At 41.2% G+C, this 23,254-nt stretch overlaps 1 protein-coding gene across 12 annotated transcripts in view; it reads right to left on the reverse strand.

Moving 5' to 3' along the window:
* The window catches only part of DNAH7 (dynein axonemal heavy chain 7), a 270,148-nt gene that overhangs the window by 108,338 nt on the left and 138,556 nt on the right, over positions 1 to 23,254 (reverse strand). For all 12 annotated transcript variants that reach the window (XR_012154342.1, XM_073306229.1, XM_073306230.1 and 9 more), the window contains 5 exons: positions 12,853 to 13,008; positions 12,002 to 12,170; positions 8,778 to 8,904; positions 3,408 to 3,627; positions 1,597 to 2,469 (listed from right to left, as the gene is read on the reverse strand). Coding sequence is in view for 11 of the 12 variants with exons in the window: in XM_073306229.1 (XP_073162330.1) it covers positions 1,597 to 2,469; positions 3,408 to 3,627; positions 8,778 to 8,904; positions 12,002 to 12,170; positions 12,853 to 13,008 (1,545 nt within the window). In the remaining variant the exon portion in view is untranslated. The remainder of the gene's footprint in view (positions 1 to 1,596; positions 2,470 to 3,407; positions 3,628 to 8,777; positions 8,905 to 12,001; positions 12,171 to 12,852; positions 13,009 to 23,254) is intronic.

The raw sequence follows: 23,254 nt of genomic DNA on the forward strand, positions 1-23,254 counted from the left end.
CTTTTTGGCCTGAGGGCCACATCGGGTTTCCAAAATTGTATGGAGGGCCAGTTAGGAGAGGCGTGGCCTGGCCCCTGACCCTTACCCTTACCCAACTGACCCCTATCCCCTGCTTCTCGCCCCCCATCCAAACCCCCTGTTCCCTGTCCCCTGATGGCCCCTCCCAGGACTCCTGCCCCATCCACCACCCCCTGCTCCCTGTCCCCTGACCGCCCTTGGACCCCCGCCCCTGACTGCCCCCTGCTGCCCCATCCAACCCCTCCTCTCATTCCTGACTGTGAGAAAAAAGTAAATAACGGAAAATGAAAGACGATAACTGGATAAAAACCTTGAGTCTAAATGCCTTTGATATTAGAAGCTTATTGAAAGTTAAAAAAAGTGATCCTCCAGTAGGGGTCATTATGACCTATGTTTTTTCTAGAAGTTAGCTATAAAAAGTTTAGATAATAGAGTGTACTTTGGAACAGTCCTCTGAAGCCATCTTGAGAGATGTTTTTTCTGACACCTTTTCTCCTCAGTGGGTGAGCAACTGGCCACTGTGAACCAGCTGTTAATTACTCAATACTGTTCCAGATGTTAGGTGAATATCTGGGATGTTCTAAACTTATTACTTATGTCTGTGTGTGCTTAAATCTAATAAACTACAGATTTAGATAGAGCACGCTTACTTGCATGAATCTTTTATCAGACGGAATTGCTCTGTTCCCACTGATTTATTCCTGACACTGCCTTATTTATGCTCAAATAAATTGGTTAGTCTCTAAGGTGCCACAAGTACTCCTTTTCTTTTTGCGAATACAGACTAACACGGCTGCCACTCTGAAAACTGACTAGAGTGAAATAGTTAAGTTACCACTGTTGGGGGTTCTGAAAACCCTGGATAACAGTTATGGATCAGCATTCATGTTGCACTCCCCATCAGTACCTGGCCCAAGCCAGGGAAGCTAATGATCCAACCAGCGAACCAAATTCGGTGGTGAATCCCAGTCATGTGCCACCTGAGGGACACTGTGCATATGCTAAAAAGACTGGCTATAACTTACCCTCTTCTCTTTAAAATGAGGCTCAGGGATACAGCTATGCATTTTAAGGATAGCATAAGTCTGAATTTCCTAACTTGTATGATCAAATTTTGAACCTTACTGTTACATACCATATAGATAGATTATAGTAGTTTACAAGTTAGTAGGGAAGAAGGTCATGCTTGGGACTGGGAGATTTCTCTACTAATTCTTGCCAATCCATACCAGACCTAAACTTTTTTGGGCACCTGGCAAATCATCACTGAGATTTTGCAAGCTGAGTAAATTGGATAGGTCATTCTCTAATTTCTACTGTACTGTATTTACTCAGATATTAATCTCAGTGATTGTGACATTCTGGGCAGAATCTTGACCTTATTTACACCCTGTGCAATCCCTCTAAAGTCAGTAGGGCAGAGTATCACCATCTAATTCTAGGAAAATCCAGAAAATGTTTTAACTGTTAACAGAATTAAAGAGCAAACTACTTGACATGAAAAGAACTGAGGCCATATTTTGAATAATGCATTTGTGGTGTCCCATCAGAAAATGTGTAAATAGTGAATAACTCTACCTGAAACCAGTCAAGTGTGCAGCAGTTAACAAGAGCTGGAAATTTTCGAAGGCGATTACGAAAAGCATCTCCAATGGGACTCATTGCCAATACCACATGGAGCTGGTCTCGGCAGCGATCAATGAACATGTTAAAAAGGGCTATGGGGCTACCATCAGTTTGCTTTGTTTTATCTCGCTGGCGGTCTATCTGACGCATTCGTTCACAAATTTCTTGTTTCTCATCTAGTGCAAAGAGGTTTGGTACCTCCCCCGCATTTAGTAAGTTGTTAATGTCTTCTAAAAATGACTCCTTCTTTATCTGAGAATCAGTGAATAAGAAAACTCCTTGCATCTCACCCTCAGTAGATTTCCTTAGGATGACTTTTAAGTCTTCATGCCACTCATTGTTACCATAGCTCTTAGATATTTCAACCTGGAAAAGTGTATAATCAGCCATATGTGCTGCTAATCGAGTGAGGGACTGCCTGCCACTGCCTCCAACACCAACCAGAAGGGCATGGCTGCGAGGTTGTTTCAGGATCCGTGAAATTCTACAGACGTGTTCAATAGCAAATCGGAACAAGACAAGTTGCATAGGTTTTTTGCTCATGTTATTAAATTCTTCCAAGTGGCTCTCTACAACTAATCTCAGTGTGTCCACATCCTTGATCTCCCTATAGTTGGTGTCCTCTCGTTTGGGGTCATGAAAGTCACAAAACATCAGGCTACGTAAGTCATCCTCTTCCACCTTGCCATCAAAATTGAAGTCCAGGCTCTGGAAAAGTTCATGAAAGTCTTCATCTAAATGACTTTTCACTACTTCTTGGATATAACCAACAAGCCAGGCTCGATCTGCATTATCCACTAAGCGATCATAGTACACTCTAAGAACCTGCATAATAAATAATAATGTCATAGTTTTAGTAGTTGATGCTAGCATTCTGTTCATTTTATACTGGCATTAATCTAAGTGAAACACACACACACATAAAAAATGGTTTCAAAGTGCAAAGTCTCTTAAATTTCAGCACAATGAAAATTAAAATAAATGTTCAGAAGCAACTGGAACAGTTGTTCCTTTTATCTTCTAAATGAAAGCTAAGCTCCATGTGGGAAAATAAAACATTTTCCACATACTATATGCATACTTTAAATATATTAATTGTATTCTGAAGACATTTTGTAAAGAGTGGCAGGTGTCACTATCCTTACTTTTATGTAAAGTCAGAGAGACCAAACTTGGTATATTTTTGCTTTTTCTTCCTATTTCTAAATAGATGAGTTAACACCACTCCTTTGATCAGTTAGCTTGTGATGTTATCATTAGGGGAGAGGTAGTTACAGTTGCTGAAGATTCAGGAGTTCCTACTGAAGAAGATCCACAGGGAGAGAGGAACAAGAACATGTTCTTTCCCCACCCAACCTTCCCATGACCCTGGCCCACTGCTGTCTCTCTCTCCACAGACTCTTTGTTCTGCCATTGGGAGGGAGAGGAGAGGAAATGGAGGTAGGTACACTGTGTAATAACTTATGGCAGGAGATGTCGTCTGGATAATTGTGAATGAAAGGAAAGGAGCCCACAATACATTAAGATGTGGTTCATACTTCAAACAAGTATGCATAAAATCTCATTTCTAGCTAGCAAAAAAAACCTTATGACTATGGCATCATTACATAGCTATTAGTCATAGGTCTTACATCATAGCTGTGATATAAAATAATTCAACTAAATTTTATTACTAAAGAAAAATAAATGTCTAAATCCAACTTTGACTGTTCAATTATTTATCATAAATATCATATACAATTTATTACTAATATGAGATTTACCTCGTGAACCCAAAGACGTTTTATCATTCCTACAGATTCTGTTGTTTCAGGTCTTGACAGACATACACCTTGAATAACACGGGAGAAATCACGGAGGTTGAACAAGTAGTGAGATTTGGTGGGAGTGGGCAGCAGATTCTTCATAGCTTCTTTATACACTGTCATGGTACCATTAATAATTTGTGGAGTCAAGTCTAAATATTCGGATGTGAAGTTATAACTGACAAATTAAAGAAAGTGCTAAGAATAAAATGATTTTCACAGTTCCATCATACTAACTATATATACTTAAATACTGATTCACTTCTCAATGCCAATTTTAAGTCTCAAGATAATACTTTCTTATAGACAATCTTATAAATTCCACTGCTCTTGCTGGATTAATGGAGTTTCCAGTCAAGTCATCTTGTGAATCAAAACTAATAATTGTAGAAAATATTGAGGATTCAACCACTTTCTTTTTTTATTATTATTGTGGTACTGAATGCACCATTATAATCAGGGCTTTCCCCATTTTACAGTACATCTTGCTGTTTCAAATAGCACCTAGCTGAAACTTTCATAAATTCCCCTGTAGTTTGAGACTTCAACCTGGTTTGGATATGTGAATATCCTTTGCAGTAAGTTAAACTGATCATATTCAAGGATGGTAACAATCCAAGGAGCTTCTCCTCCCAGGACCAAAGTGCTCAAGGTAACAGGGCAGCTTCTGTGCTGCTACTTTTAGGGGACACAGCAGAGAAAGTGCAGTCCTGAAGAAGCAGGCACAAAATATCTTTAAGCTAATTGACTGGCAGCCATTGTGGCCCCTGCACACTGCTAGAGCAGCATGCACAGGCTTCAAAGCATGCTATAATCAGGCCTCACATCTAGATATGCCACTGACCTTATGGCAAATGACACCCACTCTGATTATCTGACATCTCTCTGTTACAACTAAGGCACCATTTGAAGTTACTGGGCCATTTACATGAAGAAAAGTAAATCTCACCTCCAAAGAAAAAAGCTTATTTGCTTGCTTATAAGGCAAAGATAATTAAAGAGAGCTTTGAGAGGTAGAAAACTATTTTATTTTTTGAAAAATTCAAGATTTTCCCCAGAAAAGGAAGTTTTCCATTTTAGCCCAAGAGGGTTATTTTTGTTTGTGAATATTATATATTTTCATTTTGTATAACATCTGCAAGACTCTGCAGTACCAAAAAAAATAAGTTATATACTTGTACGGATGCGTTGTCCATATACATTCTCCATATCTAGTTGTACACAGATGCCTGTGTGCTCAAGATCAGAGTCTTTTGGTCAGCAGTGTCCATTGCTGCCACACATGTGCCATGAATGTCCTTCTTGTGCTCTGCTGAGGGAATATAGAGTGGAGCAGGCCAACTGCCCCTCAGTTCCTTCTCCAACACAGAATCTGAAGGCTATAGGACTCAGAAGCAGGTGGCAAGGAGGGAACATTGTGAAATATGTTTATGGAAATGGGAAACATCTCAAAGAAATTCAGTTACTGTACAGATAAGTAACTTTTCTTTCTCCTTTCTTTCTCCTGTCCATATACACATTCCACTTTTGATGATTCACAAACACTAGTCAAGGGATGGTAGCTTGGAGTCTAAGTGAATAAAGAACGAAGCACAGTTTTGCTGAATGTATCATCTAATCTAGAAGTTTCAGTAATGGAACAGTGTTTCATGAATGTGTGCACAGACTCCCAGGTGGCTACTTTGCAAATATCTATGATGGAAATATTTCTCAAGGATGCTGTAAGAGCTCTAGTGGAATGAACTCTGAGGAGGATCCAATTTTCCTATTTTGTAATAGGTTCTCACACAGTTTACATTACACTACATCTAGGTAGTCTTTGAGTAGAAACAGGTTTCTGTTTCATAGACTCACAGACTTTAAGGCCAGAAGGGATCACTACGAGCATCTAGTCTGACCTCCTGCACATTGCAGGCCAGAATCTCACCCACCCACTCCTGTAATAGACCCATAACCTCTGGACAAGTTACTGAAGTCCTCAGATCATGATTTAAAAACTTCAAGTTACAGAGAACCCACCATTTACACTAATTTAAACTTCTCTGCTACTGCCATGGATAATCTCAGTGTAGCCCTAAATGGCTTTGTTCTTTGTAAATAAAATGCCAGAGCCCTTCTGGTCTCCAAAGTATAAAGATTAGCCTCTCCCTTGAAAGAGTGAAGCTTGGGAAAAAATATAGAGAAAAGGACCTGTTGGTTGAGATGAAAATTAGTGATGACTTTAGGAAGGCACTTTGGATGTGTTCTCAGAGATACCACGTCTGCATAAAAAACAGTATAGGGTGGCTCTGCCATAAAGACTTGAATTTCATCAACTCTCCTTCCTTATTTGATTGAAATTAAAATTCCAGTTTCATAGACATGTATAACAAGGAACATGTTGCCATGGGTCCAAATGGTGGGCCCATCCGGGCAGATAAAAGCCAAGTTAATGTCTCATGGAGAGAGTGGTTCTCTGATGGTCGGAAAAACCTTGACAAGACCCAACTCCTCAAAAACTTATATATAGTTAGGTGAACAGTCAGAGTTTTTTCTCCCCATTAATGCATTCGAACTCTATCTTTTCCCCCAGGAGCTTCACTAAGTCCCCCTGGATCAACAAACATTGCAAGGCAGCATCCACAATTCCCCTTTGGCACCTCCTTCTCACCTTTATTGGGATGGTAGTTGTTTTCTTTTTTATCCTTCCTTGAGAGTCCCAATCCATTTGCACAATTCTGCGAACCCACATTCCACCTTGGGGAAGTCTTGTTTTATATGTCCAGGTCTTCTACGTTGATAACACACTTTCCCCCAATTCTCTAAAAGAGTGCCTTTTGCCTCCTTCCTCTTATTCTCCAGGCTTTTCAATTCACCACTCCTCCTCCTCAGTTCTGGACCCGTAAGTGGCCAGACCTCTCTGCTGCACATTTACTGGGGATGTGCAGCTCCCACAAACAAAAAAATTATTTCAAGTATGTCCGTTGTTAATTGCACTCTTGCGTGATGGGTAGTACTTATATCTGGTGGATTTAGGATTGGCCATCTCTAACCCCTGGTACCAGGAGAGGATTTTTTAAAATTCCTTATTGAAAGTAAACCTATCAAATAAATTGCAAATAAATAAGGTAGGCAATCTTACTATGAACTGACTATGGGGATAAGAGTATTTACAAGTGTGACACTCTATACCTGGGTGGGTAGTCTGTAATCCCCATATTCATCATTTATATATAATTGTGATATTTCATATAAAGCATACCATGTAAGGTATCATGGAAAAGGTTATGATCCACTGAAAGCCATTGTTCTGTCTAGACATGTATATCTCTGAAATTATGAGACTGTGTTGTATGGCTGTCACTAAAATATGCTGTGAGTTGGGGAATCACCCAGATATTAGATCCCCAGAGATAACAACAAGGGAGGTAACCAATGCCTGGTGGGGTGTTGAACAACCATTAACAGCCATTGTCCAGCAAGGGAGTTACAATTCAATGACTCACTTGCACAAGGACACACCAGGGGAATTGCTCAGCCTCATCCACAAAACTCAGCAATGTTCACAAGACATGCCAGAACTTGTGTTCTCCAAGTACATGGACTGAGGATATAAAAGAGAGGACAGAAGCCACATGGTTGGTCCTGTCTCTTCCCCCACGTACACTGAAGGCAAAGAGAACGCTGGAGATGAGGAGACTGGTCCCCAGACTAACAGCAAGAGCCTGTGCATGAAAGATTGCACCCAACTTGCAGTATCCAGAGGGGTGAGAAAAACTGCTTAGTCCAGATATGGCCTAGTCTATTAAGGTTGAGAATTTAGACTGCATGCTTATCTTTTATTTTCCTTTGGTAATTACTCTGACTTTTGCCTATCACTTATAATCACTTAAAATCCATCTTTTGTAATCAGTAAACTTATTCTAATGTTTCTCTTTACCAGTAAGTTTGACTGAAGTGCTTGGTAAATCAGCTCAGGTTACAAAGTCTGGTGTATATCCACTTTCCATTGATGAAGTGGTGAACCAATTAAGAAAGAGTCTTGAGCAGTGCAAGACGGTATATTCCTGAGGTACAAGGCTGGGCGCTGAGGGAATCTGACTGGTGCCTTGCTCTGCATGATTTTTGAGTGGCTCTGGGAGCATTCATGCAATCTAGCTGGGTGTGGGGCTCCACATATGGTTATACTGAGTGGTAACAGCAACTGGAGTGGTTTGCTACTTGTCACCAGTAAGGCATTGTGAGAGACAACCCAGATTAGTGAGTTAAGGGGGCACAGTGGTCCCACAGTCGAAGGTTGCATCCCAGAGATGCCGTCAAAACAAAAGTTAAGGTAAGTAAGCTAGTAATTTGTAGGAAATGGTCAGCAAGCAGCTCTGTCTCATAGCCTGAAGCAATGAGAAGGAACTGAATGGTAGTTTGCCCACTCTGGACTACATGCCCTTGGCACAAGACACAAAGAGACTCGGGGCACATACGCAGCCACCACAGACATTATTGGCCAATAGACTCTGATCTGGAGCACATGGGGTGCATGCACACCACCAGAAGTGGAATATGTACATAGACAACATATCTCAAAGGAGAACCCTCAATTCCCACAGAAGTGGATGCTCAGTATTTCACAGGATCAGACCCATAGTGAAAATTGGTATTTAAACACAGGTCGAGTGTTAAGAGACCTGAATTAAACAAAAGAAGAAAAATACTTTCACAAAAAAGCCCCCCCAAAATCCATTTTTTCTAAACAGTGTGTAAATGAGATACTAGTAGATGAAATTCAGATTCAACAATAATTTATGTTATTGTTATTTTAATTAATCAAAAAGTATACTGTAATGACAATTAACAGATGAATTTTTCATTAGAATTCTATTTTCCACCAATTGACTAACTTTCTATTTTTATTGACTTCTGACAGATACTAAAATGTTAAAGAAGCTAATAGTATTCTAAGTTATAATTTGCTAAGAGTGGTAAGCATAGGTGAGGACTAGTATAATATATTACAGAAAATCTTAGGTTCTTAGAATAATCACTAATATGACTGTAGTTTTATTTACTTTAAATTGAAATAATATTTTCAAAACATCTGAATTAACTGAAGCAACATGAATGATTCTAACACACAGTGAAAAGCTTAGGTTTATGAAGAGAAATATTTTCCATAGGAGTTTCCTAATAAGAAGCCTTGTCATAAGAAATACTGAGAATTTGTCAAATCCATCAGACCCACAGATGCTCAATTCCACTCCAGAACAGGATCCTAGAAAGGTATTTTGGTAGACTTTCCAAAGACACAGTTTAAATATTTACTTTAGCCTTTTGCAATATACAAAAGTTACTTACCAAGTAGAGAGATGCCAGTCTAAAATTCTAGAGAAAATTGTATACATGGAATCATCATCAAACTCATTAATAGTAACTGTATTGAAATGTCGCAAGTATCGAGGAGTTATTGGGTTTCGGCCACCACCTAAAATGAGAAAGCACAAATACTGAAAATAAAATAATGAAACTAGCATTAAGCTATAAATATTTAACACTTTTCTACTAATCATCCTCGGTCAGATTCTACCACCCTGATTCACATTAAAAAGTATCTTAACTCCAAGAATAGTCCCAGCGACTGCAATGGGACTACTGGTAGAATAAGGTACTATCCAACCTGAATGAGGGCATCAGAATCTCGCTTTCTGAAAGTGAGAATAGTCTACAAAATGCATATTGTCCTATTCTAAGTAAATTTTAAACTACTTTAAAAGGTGTTTCTTACAGAATCATATAAGTGTAGGACTGGAAGGGACTCAAGGCAGGACTAAGTATCATCTAGACCAGAGGTGGGGAACCTTCGGCTCACAGGCTGGATCCATCCCGCTGCTTAATTTAATCCGGCCTGCAGCAAGTCTCCGCGCAGTGGGCCGGAAGTCCCGAGCCTTGGCACCTCCCGTAGCTCCCGGGAGGAGGGACGATCAGGGGAATTCCGCGTGCTGCTAATAGACATGCTGGCCGCTTCCGGGAGCAGGGAGTTTGCCTTAGCCCCGCTGTGCCACCGACCAGGAGCCACGTCAGGTAAGCACCACCTGGCCAGAGCCCATGCCCCGAACCCCCTGCTGCACCCTAACTCCCTCTCAGACCCCACACCCCAGCCGCAACCTAAACTACAGCCCTGAGCCCCCTCCCACACCCAAACTCCCTCCCAGACCCTGCACCCCATCCATACCCCAACCCCCAGCCGAGCCCCCTCCTGTACCTAAACTCCCTCCAAGAGCCCACACCCCTACCCGCGCCCCAAACCCCTGCCCCAGTTTGAACCGCCCCCACATTCTGCACCTTAACTCCCTCCCAGAGCCCACACCCCTGCCCCAACCCCTGCACCAGGTCAGAACCCTCTCCTGCACCATAAGTCCCTCACAGACCCTGCACCCCCACCTGCACCCTAACCCACTGCCCCATCCGTGAGCACCCTCCTGCACTCCAAACTGCTTGGCCCCAGTCTGGAGCCCCCTCCTGCACCCCAAACTCCTCATCCCCAGCCCCTCCAGTCGGAACCCTCACCACTTCCTGCACCCCAACCCCCTGCTCTATCCCAGAGCCTGCTCTCACACCCTGAAACCCTCATTTTTGGCCCCACCCCGGAGCCTAAGGGAAGCCCCAAACATTCACAACCCTCACGTGGCTGTGTGTCGCCCACAACTGATTTTTTCTGTGGGTCAATGGCCTCTGATAGAAAAAAGGCTCCTCACCCCTGATCTAGACCATCTCTGACAGGTGTTTGTCTAACCTGCTCTTAAAAATCTCCAATGACAGAGAGTCTACCACCTCCCTAATTTATTATACCCTGACAGTTAAGTATTTCCTAATGTCCAACCTAAATCGCCCTGGCTGCAATTTAAGCCCATTGCTTCTTATACTTTATTCAGAGGTTAAAGAGAACAATTTTTCTCCCTCCTCCTTGTAACAATCTTTTATGCACTTGAAAACTGTTATCATATCCCCCCGCCTCAGTCTTTTCCAGACTGAACAAACCCAATTTTTTCAATCTTCCCTCATAAGTCATGTTGTCTAGATCTTTAATCATTTTTGTTGCTCTTCTCTGGATTTTCTCCAATTTGTCCATATCTTTCCTGAAATGTGGCACCCAGAACTGGACACAATACTCGAGGTGAGGCCTAATCAGCGCAGAGTAGAACAGAAGAATTACTTATCTTGTCTTACTTACAACACTCCTGCTAGTGCACCCCAGAATGATGTTTTATTTTTTTGCAACAGTGTTTCACCATTGACACATATTTAAGCTTGTGATCCACTATGACCCCCAGATCCCTTTCCACAGTACTCCTTCCTAGGGATGGGTTCCGTATCAGGGTCACCATCTAGTCCCAAAACCTGGTAATACTCTGACTGGGATAGTATTTCAGTAGAATAATGTAAAATCTACTACATAAATTATAGAGCGTGGTGTGCTTGAAATTAGTAAGATACCTTTAGAATCTATGATATGAACTTTCCAGTATACACCCGTTTATTTCTGCATTTGCTAATGCCAATTACTAATTTCCAGTATACACCTGCTAATCTCTGCATGCCAGAACACAATGGCATCCTCCACCCAGCATGACCTTGCATGCAGCAGGAAATTAACCCTGTCTTCCTGAGGCAGTTTGTCCTTAAAGTAGTCCAGAAAATTATGTTTGGAGAGAAGGGCCTGATAATTTGAGATCCCTTTTGGCTATGCCTATGAGGCTTAGGAGAACATAAATCCTTAAGGCTTGAACATGAAGGCTCACCAAAGAAACGGGATTGGGATGGGGTCTCTCAGAGACTCTAAAAGCAGATTTGCTTTTGTGTTTGTGAGTGCACCCTCTGCTCCTCTTCTCTCTGGATTCAGACACGGAATTGGGGGGATGCACACTTTGGATGATGTATGGGGGAGGCGGGTGACCTGGATCCCTGATCTGGATCTGACTGAGGTCTCATTGAAGGTGTTTTTGAAGCTGGAGCTCTTGCACTTGCCATGTTCAGCTGGGGAAGGAGCAACAGATACTGCACTTGGCAGGGATATGCACTGCCCAGGACAGTAAATACAGTCACTGACTGAAAAGAAGCAGGGCCAAGAAATACATTTTTGAAGCACAGAATCCTGGACATTATCCAAGCCCCACGCTGACCAGGAGTGTTCCGCAGGGTGGGGATTCGAACACTAGCCAAGTATAACCATCTAGTAGAACACTAACAACAAACTAGGAATAAAATAACTTTGAATATATTTATAGGATAAAGAGAAAGGAGAAGTTCTGGACAGTGGAGGATTCTGACTCAGATCATGTGGCAATAAGAAAGAACTAGAGAGGGGGTCAATCCAACCCACCCCTTATACTCTTGGTGCAGAGCAAGAGGACAGCTGGGGTGCAGGAATGGACCAACGAACACTACTTGCAAGAATTCTCCAGTCTCAGGCATATGCACAGTTGAACACACCTATGGACCAGCACTTGAACAGTAACACATTTTCTTACAGGTACTTAGAATTTTAGTCATGTATAAAAGAACATATGATGCACATATCTTACCTGCTGGTCCCATCGCACACATAATTTGAACATCCACAAGTTTAATCATGGAGCAGTCTTTAAGGTCATACCAATTCCAGTGATCTAACCACTGGCGAAGTAACTCAACTGGAGGCTGAGCACCATAGACTTCTCGTGCTGGCATATTTACATCATCTACAAATACAACCTGAAAATGAAAATATGAAGGAAATTTGCTTTTCTAAATTTATTTTTAATATGCTTTCTAAACCTGTGGATACTCTGAGATCCACATGGATCTTGAAGGATCCATCAGAAGCCTGGGCAAAGAAGATTCTGGCCTGGATCTTGCTGCCAGATCCCTACAAGCTCTGGACATCAGAGCTCCTGCAGGAGTTATGCTGGAAGCAGCTCACCTGAACATGGATGACTCTAGCATATGCCTTTGAGGGTGAAGTTACACAGTGTGGAGGGGGAAACAATTCTGGGTACCGTGGATTCAGTTTGCAATTATTTGCACTGGTTACTCCTGTGGATATGGGACAGGGAAAACAGCCAAGATATATATCACTCACCTGCTGCCCTTATCCACCCCTCTTCCCCGCCATCCCTTCAAGAAGCTGGAACATTGTGAGAAAGTCTCAAGATAGGTGGAAGAAAGTATATCACAGAAGTATCCCTCTCCCTCAATTCGGTTCTGAGCACATCAACTCCCTTACATTTACATAAATAGAATAGGGAGCAAGAAAGTCTAAATTAGGAGAATTAGAACTCTGCCACTCTAGAATTACACTATGTTAATTATTCCTGCTTAATTTTACTTCTGGTTACAGTTGAGAAATAATGCATTTAAATATTTATTTTAGTTTAAAAAAATAGATTTCAGTTACCATTCGCTTCCCAAGAGGAGGACCATAAACTCCCTTCCTCCTTTTATCCAGCTTTGACATGATAATATTCTGAGTCTGAGCGGCTGTAGTTTGTGCTGAGAAATTAATGAGGAGAGGTTTGTAGACTTCTTTATTCAAGTTATTTAAAAGAAAATGCTGAAAGGATGATGAAGAGAAAAACAGTAAACCACATGTGTACATAGATCTGACAATTTTTCCAGTATTTCAGCAAAAGGCACAAGACTAACATTTATTGTCAAACATCCATAGGGGACAGTTTCCACATCAACTTTGCAAGTCACTGCTTAAAAATGATGGAATGATAAATGATCCCTGATCATTAACATTCAGATCTCTAATTTTTTATTCCAGAGATAAAGCAACATTCTCAGGATAATTCAAAGTGTTAGGACCCAATTTGTTAAAAGGAAAAAAACAACACCTAAAACTCATCATATATATTTCACATTTTCTCAGACTGTCTATATACTTACAGTATATCATACAAATTCAGTACATAAATCTCTCTTTCCAAACACAACATCTCATAATTCTCAAAACAATCACAGCTCCTCCCACAAACTTTGTATCACTGTCACCATCCCTTCAAGGAAAACTGACAAAGCTTCTTCTCAAGAACCAGTGTGAATTGATCTTTAAAAGTCTGAACCTACTCCTATTTAAGTCAATGAGAGTTTTGACATTGACTTCAGCTGGAGCAGGACTTAATAGATTACTATTGCGCAGTAAAAGACATTCCCTCTTCTTAAGGGTGGAACTGATCTGGGTGCAAGAGACCAAGAAAGGGAATGAACTGATTTCAATTACAACACAGAATACAAAGTGTACAGTGCTCACTTTATATTATTTTTATTACAAATATTTGCACTGTAAAAATGATAAACAAAAAAATAGTATTTTTCAACTGCAAATTTGACAAAATGCAAAGAAGGTACCAATGTGAAATTTCTAAAGATGGTTGAGTACTGTAGCTATCTTTAGAAATTTCACATTGAAATTGGTTTAAGAATCTGAAGTGCCTTCCAAAATCTGAGACGGATGATGTGTAGAGCATGCTTTCAGAAGTCTGAAAAGAGCAACACTCTGATGCGGAAACTGCAGGACCCAAACCACCTTCTGCTGGTGGCATCTGACTCAGATGATGAAAATGAACATGTGTCGGTCCGCACTGCTTTGGATCGTTATTGAGCAGAACCCATCAACAGCATGGATGCCTGTCCTCTGGAATGCTGGTTGAAGCATGAAGGGACATATAAATCTTTAGTGCATCTGGGACGTAAATATCTTGCGACACCGGCTACAACAGGGCCATGCAAACGTCCGTTTTCACTTTCAGGTGACATTATAAAGAAGAAGTGGGCAGCATTATCTGCTGCAAATGTGAACAAACTTGTTTGTCTGAGCGATTGGCTGAACAAGAAGTAGGACTGATTGGAATTGTAGGCTCTGAAGTTTTACATTGCTTTATTTTTGAATGCAGCTTTTTTGTACATAATTGTACATCTGTAAGTTCAACTTTCATGATAAACAGATTACATTACAGTACAGAACTGAAAAATACTATTTCTTGTTTTTTACAGTGAAAATATTTGTAATAAAAGATATAAAATGAGCACTGTCCACTTTGTATTCTGTGTTGCAACTGAAATCAATATATTTGAATATGTAGAAAACATCCAAAATATTTAAATAAATGATATTCTATTATCATTTAACAGTGTGATTGAGTGATTAATTTTTTTTAATTGCTTGACAGCCCTAATATATATAAGAAACAGGAATTGTGTTTGTGAGGACTATAATTACTGAAAAAAATGCATGAATATATGAGAAACTATGTCATCTTATTCTAAAACAATCTGTACTCATGCTGAAGGGAATTTGTCAAGAAATATATTACAAATTAGAATCTCTGTAACTACTGTCCTAGACCATCTTAATTTCCAATTTTAAAATAAATTATTATTAGAATGAAAATGCATGAAAACTAGAAAGCAGACTTTACCTTTCTATATTGAATAAGAATTTTGAGGGTTGCCTAAATCAGACACATTTCTTCAGTTACAGGAAAGCCGAATTTACTTACAGAATAACAGACTTTGTTTTGGGCCAAATCATGCTTTGTCAAAGAAAAAGGCTGGGAAGCTTCATGAGTTTTCACTTTCATAGTTTCCTCCAAATTATGCTGCAAGGGAGATGCTCTGATATGAAACAGACAGGTAGTGGGTGGCTTCCACAGAAAGTCATGACTCTAATGAAATAGTACTACTTCCATGCCTTCCTTGGTGGAATGGCTCCTTCATTAGTCATGTTTACATTTATTCTTCACCTTCTTCTGCCTCACAAACCCATTCTAACATGGTCTGAGAATGCATCAGAGTATGTATCAAGTAATAAGAGAACCTAGATTCCCTAACACCCTGTTCTTTGTTCCAGAATATTCCCTAACACCCTGTTCTTTGACCAGAATATTATCCTTTTGACAGGGCAAGCCTCATTTTATCCAGGGAAATCCCTGGGGAGGGTCTGTGTGAAACCATGGTGAAAAGTTATCCTTGGGTTCCACCCTCCCAGGCAGCCATGCTTCTGTCAAAACTGCAAAGCCACGTGAACCAAGATTGTGCATGGGGGCCTTTTACAGAGTCAAAAGAAGGAAAGGGTAATGTTGTGTTTGCACAATCTCTTTCCTTTGACAAATGTAGTTCAAACAAGGGGATTTTTTTCCTCCTTTCATCACCTCCGTGGGACTATAAAAGGATATAATCTGGCCCTTTGTAGTCAAATAATGTAAAAAACTATACTGCACACGTTTGCAATGAGAAATATAAATGTTTTTGAAAGAGCCCAACCATTTTTTGGTTTTATAAAGCTTAAAATGTCTGTTTTAATCTCTGCCAACAGCTATTAGATTTGTTAGATTATACCTTTTAGATCTAAATCATAATAAACTCAACAAAAAGAATATTTAATCCCTACCCTGGATAGAAAAATCTGAACTTTTATAAAGGCAAAGACAAAAGATAACAGAAAAAATAATTATTCAACTCAAGGAAACTACAGAGTATTGTGACTGAGCAGGTGATAATCTTCATGCAGGGTAACAACCATATTTACTTTTCTCTTTTGATCATTTCAAAATTCCCAAAGGAGGAGTGCATACCTATCAAGTCTGTGGATACAGAACTAAACACTATCAGATAGAAGCTTGTCATATATTGCATTAGAGAGAGAGATTCTATGATTTAACTTTTGTATTTCTGTGGTAGGTAGTAGCAGCATTACCTGCTCTACTTCAAAGTGTAGTCATCCCTGCCCACACAAGCCTCAGCTTCAGTTGGTAGCACACAACAAAGGCCTCAGGGTAATGAGTGAAGGCCAATGACAGAACCAGACGATAAGGGCTAAATTTCCCAACGATGGTGAAGGTGGATAGGATATGACTGTCAGTGCATGGATTGTACAAGGCAGAAAAGGAACTAGATCTTCCAAATGGTCATTCACACCTTCAGGAACCAATGGCATTTGGCAGAAGAATTCCTGAGAAGGGGGACGGTTACCCCTCTGAAAAAACCTTCTATGTTTCCCAATACCCAAGTAAACAAATGGGCAGCCAGTCATGACAGCACCAGGGTTAAAGGCCCTGTTATTGCCAGATCCAGAAGAAGGGGCATATTTCACATGCATATAGTGGGCAAGACCCAAACCCCACTTGGCTTATTGCATGTCTCGACATGAAACATGTTAACACTGATGGGTACTGAGTACAAGACAGCACTTGTCAAAGAACTCACTTACTACAAGATCATAATCACTGGCATCATAGCTCACTTGCCATAAAGTGATCAAATTACTGTGGAAGCAGCAACCTTTCTCCACTCCAGTAGTCCAGATAGTAGTCAAGGTGTGGCAGTTATCAGTCGACCTCTAGCACAGATCTTAACCACATAGCACCACATCTTCTTATGGTTACTTTATGCTCAGCTTTAACCCTGCTGTCTGTTGCTGTGGCCAACAGAAGATGCATCACCTGTGGAAAAGGATGCATTCTACCACCAGCTGGCAGTAAAAATCCAGTCAAATTCTACCACATGACACACTGTTAGTGCTCAGAGATTTCAATGTAACTGGTGTAACTGGTTGTGGTTGAAAGGGGTGTGAAATCGTGATAGGTCACTTTGGTTTGGATCCCCCAAGTGACCACACCATTCAGTTTCTGACATAGTGTGCTATCGAGAGTTTCTCTGTCATAGGCTTAGGTTTAGGCACTTCAACAACCATTGCTGAACCTGAATTTCAATCAATGGACATGCCATGAAAGAAACTGACCACATAGTGAAATCTCACCAGCAAACTCAGACCATTGACTAACTGCTGCTGAGCTCTCGTTGCGTTATCCAACCCCTCGCAAACCAGATATCCACAAAGTAATCTCCACCATCTTTCCAAGCATCCTGTTGAAGCCATAAAATATACACAGGCCGTCAAAGATCACATAAGTAATCGTGATGCCCTCTTGGATGACATAGAGATTGTCTGGAGTTGATATGTAATGCTATATCATATGCCACCACTGAAACAATCAGCTTCAGAGGGTTGTGCAGAAACCTTGGCTTTCTGAAGAGCCCTTTGATATATTAGGGGGAAAAAATCAGAACACCCAAGCAGGGAGATGTCCAAGAATGTAAGTGATTGAAAGGCATTTTTCAGGCCATATCAAAATGTGACTGTGAAGTCTACATTAAATTCCTTGACCAATAAAGCAGAGGACATCCCAAAGCACAATATTCTGAATCCTATCTACAGGGCTATCTCATGTGTGGTTGATAGCCACAAACAGACTTCTAATATTCTCAAGATGAAACCAAATGGCTCTTCCTGCTCATCAATGGACAAAGTCCTGGGAAGATGGCAAACACATTATGAAAGTGTGTACCTTAGAGCTACCTTCAAGACACCACTGACTTCCTGAGGAAACTACAATCCATCAGTGATCTTCCTGATAACACCATCCTGGCCACTACGGATGTAGAAGCCCTCTACACCAACATTCCACACAAAGATGGACTACAAGCCGTCAAGAACACTATCCCCGATAATGTCACGGCTAACCTGGTGGCTGAACTTTGTGACTTTGTCCTTACCCATAACTATTTTACATTTGGGGACAATGTATACCTTCAGATCATGCACCTGCTGATGACTGCCCAGAGCAATGTGATCTGGCAAACTATATGGCTGAAGACGTAGGGACCAAAACAGAGCCTCCATCACTCAAGGCAATATGAAAGGCCTTCCAAAAGTTATGGAATGGATGTGCTGCTGGAACTGATGGTATTCCACATGAGCTGTTCAAAGGTTCCTTGGAATCAGTGTGCACTGGCCTGAATCAAATGTTTTTAAAAGTATGGGCACCAGACATTGTACCAGCAGAATGGAAACATGGTATCATAATACAAGGGTTAGAGATCTGACATCAAGTTTGGCAACGACAGGCCAATCTCACTGCTACTGGTCCCCAGAAAGGTTTTCATTACTGTTCCGCTTGGCAGGACATCACTTAACAGACACCACTATCCACAGCAATCAGGTTTCATTCCTGGGTGGTCGACAGTGGATATTGTCCTTACCCTCCAGTTTCTGGTTGACCTGCATTGAGAATTGAATTGCCTGCTTCACATGCCATATATAGACATTGAAGCAACTTTTTATTCTGCTGATGGGTCAACGCTTTCACTGTCACTGAAAGGATTTGGTATCCCAAATGTTCTGCTGAAGCTCGTGCACTATCTTCACACTGGTTTCAGAGTAGCAGCCGTGTTAGTCTGTATCCGCAAAAAGAAAAGAAGGACTTGTGGCACTTTAGAGACTAACCAATTTATTTGAGCATAAGCTTTCATGAGCTACAGCTCACTTCATCAGATGCATTCAGTGGAAAATACAGTGGGGAGATTTATATGCACAGAGAACATGAAACAATGGGTGTTACCATACACACTGTAATGAGAGTGATCACTTAAGGTGAGCTATTACGAGCAGGAGAGCGGGGGAGAAAAAACCTTTTGTAGTGATAATCGAGGTGGGCCATTTCCAGCAGTTGACAAGAACGTCTGAGGAACAGTGTGTGTGTGTGGGGAGGGGAGGGAAATAGATTTACTTTGTGTAATGACCCATCCACTCCCAGCCTTTATTCAAGCCTAAGTTAATTGTATCCAGTTTGCAAATTAATTCCAATTCAGCAGTCTCTCGTTGGAGTCTGTTTCTGAAGATTTTTTGTTGAAGAATTGCAACTTTTAGATCTGTAATCGAGTGACCAAAGAGATTGAAGTGTTCTCCGACTGGTTTTTGAATGTTATAATTCTTGACGTATGATTTGTGTCCATTTATTCTTTTATGTAGAGACTGTCCAGTTTGGCCAATGTACATGGCAGAGGGGCAATGCTGGCACATGATGGCATATATTACATTGATAGATGTGCAGGTGAATGAGCCTCTGATAGTGTGGCTGATGTGATTAGGCCCTATGATGGTGTCCCCTGAATAGATATGTGGATGCAGTTGGCAACGGGCTTTGTTGCAAGGATTGGTTCCTGGGTTAGTGGTTCTGTTGTGTGGTGTGTGGTTGCTGGTGAGTATTTGCTTCAGGTTGGGGGGCTGTTAGTAAGCAAGGACTGGCCTGTCTCCCAAGATCTGTGAGAGTGATGGGTCGTCCTTCAGGATAGGTTGTAGATCCTTGATGATGCGTTGGAGAGGTTTTAGTTGGGGGCTGAAGGTGATGGCTAGTGGCGTTCTGTTATTTTCTTTGTTGGGCCTGTCCTGTAGTAGGTAACTTCTGAGAACTCTTCTGGCTCTGTCAATCTGTTTCTTCACTTCAGCAGGTGGGTACTGTAGTTGTATGCATGCTTGATAGAGATCTTGTAGGTGTTTGGCTCTGTCTGAGGGGTTGGAGCAAATGCGGTTGTATCGTAGAGCTTGGCTGTAGACAATGGATCGTGTGGTGTGGTCTGGGTGAAAGCTGGAGGCATGGAGGTAGGAATAGCGGTCAGTAGGTTTCCGGTATAAGGTGGTGTTTATGTGACCATCGCTTATTAGCACCGTAGTGTCCAGGAAGTGGATCTCTTGTGTGGACTAGTCCAGGCTGAGGTTGATGGTGGGATGGAAATTGTGGAAATCATGGTGGAATTCGTCAAGGGCTTCTTTTCCATGGGTCCAGATGATGAAGATGTCATCAATGTAGCGCAAGTAGAGTACGGGCATTAGGGGACAGAGCTGAGGAAGCATTGTTCTAAGTCAGCCATAAAAATGTTGGCATACTGTGGGGCCATGTGGGTACCTTGATGCAGAAGGGATTAAGCACCATGGAGAGTGTTGAGGCATCTGTCTACCTCAGCTGCAAGAACTGTTCAAATGACTGCAGCAAATCAGATGTCCTATGACAATTAAGTATCACCACCTCCTCCATGAAGTCCATGTCTCTCCTCTGGATGCAAAAATGTACTGAGACAAAGTTCAGGATCTATCAGACCTCTGTACTGCCATTTGGGTCAGAAACCTGGACCCTCTTAGAGGCAGATTTGGAGAGGCTAGAAGCATTCCATATGCACTGTCAGCACTAAATCTTGAGCATAAAGGGTTCAACTTTGTCTGAAATGCCATAATCTTGCAGAGACATGGCCTTCCTCCAATAGCCCAATACATTCAAAAGTGGTGTTGTGTGCTCTTTGGCCATGTTGCCAGGATAGACAAAAACACCCCAGCACAATGTGCTCTCAAACTCTCATTGACAAGTGAAGGGGTGCACACCTTTACCCTACCTAGTATCACCCTGGGGCTGCCCCAGAGATTTGCAGGACTGAGCCAGATCTCGGAACTTCACTCCGCAATGCCTGATATGGTGCCATCAACTGTGATCACTCTGACTGGCACAATGGTCCTCAGTAGACTATGCACATTTGATGACGATGATGAATTTCTGTAGAAAATATTGCTATGTACATTTCAAGAACACAGTGGTGTATCCAGAGTTTTTTCCACTCTTAGCCTATGTCTACACGACTGTGATAAGTCGACCTACACTACGCAACTCCAGCTACGAGAATAATGTAGCTGGAGTCGACGTACTTTAGGTCGAGTTACTGCAGGGTCTATATCCCGGGGGGTCAATGCGAGAAACTCTCCCGTCAACTTACCTTACTCTTCTCATCAGAGGTAGAGTACAGGGATCAACTGGAGAGCGATCTGCTGTCGATTTGGCGGGTCTTCACTAGACCTGCTAAATCGATCGCCAGTGGATCAATCTCAGAGCGTCAACCGCAGCTGTAGTGTAGATATAGCCACAGTCTTCCTTCCTTTTCACAAAAGTTCTTCAGTAAAGTTATTACAGAACAAAACTAGGCCATTAATGTTGAGGCAGAATCTTTTATCATTTAGTGAATTTTATCATGCTGAGGGGGGAGGGAAGGAAGAGGAGGAAAGACATAAAATTTAAAGACCATAAAACGAAGACTTCCTAAACAGTTTCATTCCATCATAAAACTAATAACCCGTGAATATTTTTAATCACAGACTAAATACCACTGTAATTAATACCACAAGTATTCATTTTGTTCTTAAATATCAAAACAGATACTCACATTACAAGTAGAGGTTGTCAGCCTGGAAGGACATAAAGGACTTTGAGGATATCTCAAAGAGACTGGTAGGGGGAATGGGCATTGGAGCTTATTGACTCTTCCAAATACAAGTATTACGTTCACATCTCTGGCACATTATGTCAACACCAGTATATAGAGGGGCCAGATTGTGCCCCCAAGCCTTCAGGATATAACTTTAGGGGCATGTTAGACTAAGATGCATAGTAGCTTCAATGTACTGCTCTCCCAAGTGTAAGTTTGCAGTTCTGTGCAGAATTAAGAAAACTTTCCTTCTCCCTCTTCTCCCATGTAAGACATCAACATAGCACAAGGAAGGAGTTTATCCAGATCTACAATAGGTTAATTCCTGAACAACAAAACTGCCATAGAAAACTAATAGACCATTGCCGCCTTAGACTTAAATATTGACACACCATCTCCCCCTCTCAAATCTCAAATTTAAAGGCTGTGTGTAGGGGGTTCTGCAGTGATCAGGAGGTGCCAAGTCTCCCACTCCAGACCACGCAGCACAAGCAGAGCTACTCGGAGGCTGCTCCTGCAGCAGCCTCTGTGATGCCTGATTTCCCCTCCCTTTTCCTGATAGGGAGATTTAGTTGGTGAATCCATACAGCTGTGGATTCGACAGACACACTGCCACCTCTCCCTGGTCCCATCCCTGCTCCATCCCATATGCTGGTACATACAGAGCCTTGTGAAGCACGCAGCACTGGAAGTCCCTTTAAGCGGACTGCATCCTGCTCCACTGCCTAGAGCAACAATACTCCATTGTACTAATTCCATTGTCTATCATGCTTTACATGTCTGCAAAGAGTGGTGGAGGCAGGATTTGCCACATAATTCTTGTCAATTCTGTATGATGAATTAGAGTTGATCCAACCATTTCATCATGCAAATTAGGATCCTTTTAAAACAGTACTCAAAGACTATTCTTTTGATAGTCAAATGACAAAATTAAGATGAAAAAGGTACTACTCAGTGACTGAAGATAAAAAAAAACTATTGTATCCCAAAATAATGAGTCAATAATTTCAAAATGCTAACAAAATCTGCCTTCCATTACACAGCCTGACATCTCTTTAGACAGATGAAATAACATTTATAGATATATAAAAAAAAACTAGCTTGCTTTCTCATTCAAGTACAGAAAGTTGTATGCTTTCGACAAGACCAAGCTTCCTTTTGATTATAATTCATAAGCTTTGGAAAACATACCCTACCCTATACCATCACTTACTTTAAATGAATGTGTTTCTATTATTTATGTTTCTAATTTTATGTGTTAGGCACTTATGTACTCAAAACTAAAAGCCCTGCCTTATTCAGTGCACAGGATGGATGGTGCCCATGTAATGAGTCGCTATTACATGTTTTATCTTATTTCAGTGTGCTGAGCGATTTCTTATTTATTATACATTATTCTAACCCTGCTCTGAAGACAGTTATTAATTTCCTCATGGGCTTTTCTATGGCATTTATCACTATATACCCGAGTACTTCACAACATTAATTAATTTATCTTCACAACACCCCTGTGAGATGAGGGGGCGGTAGTATCCCATTTTACAGATGGGGAATTGAGGCACAGAGAGACTGAGGCCTTGTCTACACTACGAAATTACTCCGATTTTACAGAAGTCAATTTTTTGGAAAAGATTGTATAAAGTTGAGTGCATGCATCCACACTAAGCACATTAATTCAGCGGTGTGCGTCCACAGTACTGTGGCAAGTG

This window comes from Lepidochelys kempii, chromosome 11 (assembly GCF_965140285.1).
Source record: "Lepidochelys kempii isolate rLepKem1 chromosome 11, rLepKem1.hap1, whole genome shotgun sequence".
Taxonomy (NCBI): Eukaryota; Metazoa; Chordata; order Testudines; family Cheloniidae; genus Lepidochelys; species Lepidochelys kempii.